Source organism: Panicum virgatum, chromosome 5N (assembly GCF_016808335.1).
Source record: "Panicum virgatum strain AP13 chromosome 5N, P.virgatum_v5, whole genome shotgun sequence".
In the NCBI taxonomy this organism is placed as follows: domain Eukaryota; kingdom Viridiplantae; phylum Streptophyta; class Magnoliopsida; order Poales; family Poaceae; genus Panicum; species Panicum virgatum.
Genome location: NC_053149.1, coordinates 2,500,499 through 2,504,827, shown reverse-complemented (window position 1 = coordinate 2,504,827; position 4,329 = coordinate 2,500,499). Strand labels below are relative to the sequence as shown.

General features: G+C 50.9%; 1 protein-coding gene across 1 annotated transcript; it reads left to right on the top strand.

Moving 5' to 3' along the window:
* Positions 1 to 235: 235 nt before the first annotated feature.
* LOC120673293 (sodium/calcium exchanger NCL1) lies at positions 236 to 4,115 on the top strand. The gene is made up of 7 exons (XM_039954067.1): positions 236 to 712; positions 1,881 to 2,069; positions 2,329 to 2,510; positions 2,627 to 2,772; positions 2,854 to 3,121; positions 3,217 to 3,519; positions 3,632 to 4,115. The coding sequence occupies exons 1-7, from the start codon at positions 337 to 339 to the stop codon at positions 3,878 to 3,880; spliced, it is 1,713 nt and encodes a 570-aa protein (XP_039810001.1). The 5' UTR covers positions 236 to 336; the 3' UTR covers positions 3,881 to 4,115.
* Positions 4,116 to 4,329: the final 214 nt, after the last annotated feature.

Below are 4,329 nucleotides of genomic sequence, written 5' to 3'. Positions count from 1 at the left end.
TGTAGCACGCCCCGTAAAGAATGTTACGCGTCGCGTCCGCTTCTATTCTACTACTCCCTTGTTCCAGCTTCCTTGTTTGATCCCAACCCTTCCCGACTCCAACAGCCCCCTCCACCTCGCCTCGCGCCGTTGATCTTGATCGCCCAACAAGGAAAAAAAAATAATTCGAAAGGGAAAAAAAAGGAAGGCAACACATCGGATCCAACCAGGCGCAGAAGATCCCGCACGGCCCCGGCGTACAAAGCTGCGCGCACCCGTCCTCGCCACCAGGCAACAGGAGGAGCGGAGAGAGAGCCCCACCCCAGGCAGCTAGCTCACCACCGCGGCGCAGCGGCAATGGCGACCCGCCGGCAGCCCCGCCGCGCCTTCCCGCTGGTCCCGCTCCTGCTCTCCCTCATGGCCGCCGCCGCGTACGGCCGCCTCATCTCCGACGGCTCCCCGTCGGCGCCGCTCGTCTCGGTGATCCGCCTCGCCGCGCCGGCCGCGGCGGCGGCGGAAGAGAAGTGCGAGCAGTCGTACGGATTCCTCCCCTGCACCACCACCGTGCTCGGGAACCTCTTCCTCGTCCTCGTCTACGGCTTCCTCATGTTCAAGGCCGCCACGTACCTGTCCGCGGGCAGCGAGCTGCTGCTCGAGATCATGGGGCCGGGGCTCGTCGGCGGACTCCTCCTCCCCATCCTCGGCGCCCTCCCCGACGCGCTCCTCGTCCTCGGTTCGCGCTCTCCCTCGCCTCCGCTCGCTTCCTTCCATGGCTCATTTTGGACTTTGCTTCATGGATTGCCAAGCATTCGGTTGCCTGCTCCGCCGCCTAGCTCATGGTTCGAGCGTTAGGAGCTTTTTCGCAAAGCTTGCTTATTTCTCACTTCGGGGTAGAAGCCCTTCAGGATACAAAGGATCTCGTAATTGCTCTCGGGATTAGCAGGACAAAAGCGATCGGAGTGACTAAGTTCAAAACCTTTTCTCCTTTTTTTTCAAAAAAAAATCTCTCTTCTCGATTATTTATTTGCTTCAGATCTGATGTTTCTAGCAGTCTAATTGGTTTTTTACTTGATCAGAGATTTTCATTCGCTTTTATGGAGCCTCTGGTTATTCCAGGACTAAAGCAGAGCGAATGCTTCATGTCCAGTCTGTGCTCTGCCTTTTCTTCTCTGTAATTCAGTTCGTTAGCTTTCTATAGTTCCATCAAAGCCTTTTGACCTTTAAACTTTTCCTTTCACTTCCTTTTGTCTTGCATAATTGGCTTTTCTTCATTTGCAAACTGTGTAGGATTGGTTTGTAAATTCTATTCGATAGTTCATAGAGTAAGCCGAGCCTTAGAATTTTTACCAGATCATAGCCTCGTGTGCTGTGAAATCGCTACTGAAGTTTGTAAATTCTCAGTCGGATGCAGATTCTCGTGTTGTCCTAACGAAGTGGGGTTGCCAAAGTGACTGTATAGATCTCGGTGCGATCTGCATCTGCAGTGTACCAATGTGGCACGGGCCAACAGGGACTCGATCACAGAATCTGACAGGCCCCTATGGTGTTATACAGCAGTCCCATGTGATCAGATCATTATTCTAGCTTGAACACCACAGTAACCTCCAACCTCGTTAGATATGTGTTTGCCCTATTCTAACCAAATGGTGTGCAAGCCACTTTAAAAAAAATCAAAGCGGCATGAGAAATTGTTTGTAAATCATGTGTTATGTTTCCTTGTTAATGCAAGAGCAATTAGTTCTGTCATAGTATGATGTAAAGTTTAGTATTGTTGACAATTGATCAAACACATTTCTCTTTGCCTATATACTAGAATCATGTAACTAGCTTTGTTTTACTGAATATTCTCTCTATGCTTGCACGTCCGGCTATAATTCTTATCTGTTTAATGTTTATTACAGTATCTGGCCTCTCTGGGAGTAAAGAGACTGCACAAAGTCAGGTCCTGATCGGAATGGGGCTGCTTGCTGGTTCCACTGTCTTCCTCCTCACCCTGCTTTGGGGAACCTGTGTTGTTGTTGGTAAATGTGACCTTGGGCCAAACCGTGAGGCAGTTGATTTAACGAACACCAAGGGCTTCAGCCTGACTGGTACGTTGCTTTCTGTCATGTAAGGTCTGATGCTTCGTTATCCAGTAATTCTGAAGTAGTAGACTGAAGCACAAATTTCAGTTGTTTATATCTAGAAGGGGGGAATTGTATTAAAACGTTGATAGGATTCTACATATTTAACAACTAGGCAGAATAATGCAAACGCCAATAACTACCAAACTAAAAGCTCATGCTTTGACATATGATCCTGTGTGGTTAGTTTGCCGTCCTTTTTACTAGACCGGTAAATTTGCTCCAGGCACTGGTATTACAACTGATGTACAGACCAGCTATGCGGCACGGATCATGGGGCTATCTGTAATCCCCTTCATCATTGCCCAATTCCCCAAGATGTTGAAGACCCACCATGGGCAGCGCCTGGCTGTCTTGTTGGCCCTAATCGCGTCATTCTTGCTCGTGTTTTCCTACTGCCTGTATCAGGTAAGTGAATGATTTATACGTTCATGCACTTCAGCTTCGTGAAACGATAACAAGACTGACAGATCTGGACCACAAGAATCATCTTTGACAATACTGAATCCTCAATCTTGCATCAGGTTTTCCAGCCATGGATTCAGAGGAGGAAGCTCGCGTACGCCAAGCACAAACATGTGATCTCCGGGATCCTGAGGCATGCCCAAATGCAGGCACTCGGCCGTCTGCTCAACGATGACGGCACACCCAATGAAGACGTCATCAGAAAGTACGATGCTCTGAACATTGTTGATACGGCAGGAGAATCCTGTTTCATGGAAATGTCATGAACCTTGTCTTGTGTACGCAGGCTGTTCCGCAAGATTGACATAGATGAAAGCCGCACCCTTTCCCGTTCCGAGCTGCACGCTCTCATCGTCGGTATCAACTTCGAGGAGCTCGACTTCGACAGGATGGACGCGGTCAACAAGGTCATGGACGACTTCGACACGTCCCGCAATGACGTCGTGGAGGAGGAGGAGTTCGTGCAGGGGATGAAGAAATGGCTCAATGAGGCCAAGCGCAGCGTGCCGGCAAGCGGCGCTTTCTCCAAAAAGTTCATCAACGACTTCCACGAGGTAACCTGCTCGCCCTGGAGTCTCCCTCCAGTCTCCAGCAGTTCAGGAATGGCGCAGGGCAGAAAACCTGATGTGGGCTGAGTGAAATCGTGCAGAGGACGAGGCAGGAGCACGACCAGCTGATTGACAGGTCGGACGAAGCGGTGGAGAGCGTGGAGAACCCCGGGTGGTGCATCGCCAAGGCCGTGGGGTTCCTCCTCCTGGGCGCCGCCATCGCCGCCGCGTTCGCGGACCCGCTCGTGGACGCCGTCCACAACTTCTCCAACGCCACGCACATCCCGTCCTTCTTCATCTCCTTCATCGCCCTCCCGCTGGCGACCAACTCTAGTGAGGCCGTCTCCGCCATCATCTTCGCCAGCAGGAAGAAGCAGAGGACCTGCTCCCTCACCTTCTCGGAGGTACCTCTACCTGTCCTTTGCACACCACTGGCAGTGACAGACACGGTGACTCCATCCAGAGCTCCTTGCATTGGCAACAACAATTTGATGGCGCTTCTTTGTTTGCTTGCAGGTGTACGGCGGCGTGACGATGAACAACACGCTGTGCCTGGGCGTGTTCCTGGCGCTCATCTACTTCCGGAACTTGACGTGGAACTTCTCATCGGAGGTGCTCATCATCCTGGTCGTCTGCGTCATCATGGCCCTCTTCACCAGCTTCCGGACCACGTTCCCGCTATGGACCTGCCTCATCGCCTACATGCTCTACCCCCTCTCGCTGGTCGTCGTCTACATCCTCGACTACGTCTTCGGCTGGTCATAGGCGCATTGGCTCTCCTCAAGTGAACGCCTGTTTTTTGGCGGCCACAAGTCGGTTTGGTCCTGTAATTTTGACTGCTGTGGGCAGAGACTGTTTCTCGTGTTGATCTAATCATGCTCAAACCTTTCCGGCCTTGTGTATCCAAACCACGCGTACTTCACTACTTCTTCACATTCTAACAACAGCTACATTCTTGAGCTCCACACTGTAGTGCCACTTTGAATCAAGGTTGTCAATATCTCGTGGTGTTTGGAGCGTAGATCATAGAATCGTCCTAAAATCAGCGTCGACTGTATTTTCCTCACAAGTTAGCCAGATTCTATCAGATAAAGGTATTCGGATCGTAGACCATTTGATCATAACACCAATGTGTGAATCGTATTTTCTTCACCACCTTCCTTGCGCAGCTATTGGCAGAGCACTAGACAGTGTTTCGTATCCAAACAATTTCG

Coding starts and splice junctions, on each gene's coding strand:
- LOC120673293 (XM_039954067.1), top strand. CDS start 337: ATGGCGACCCGCCGGCAGCCCCGCCGCGCCTTCCCGCTGGTCCCGCTC. Junction 2,070..2,328: donor CAAGGGCTTCAGCCTGACTG/GTACGTTGCTTT, acceptor AATTTGCTCCAG/GCACTGGTATTACAACTGAT. Junction 2,511..2,626: donor TTTCCTACTGCCTGTATCAG/GTAAGTGAATGA, acceptor ATCTTGCATCAG/GTTTTCCAGCCATGGATTCA.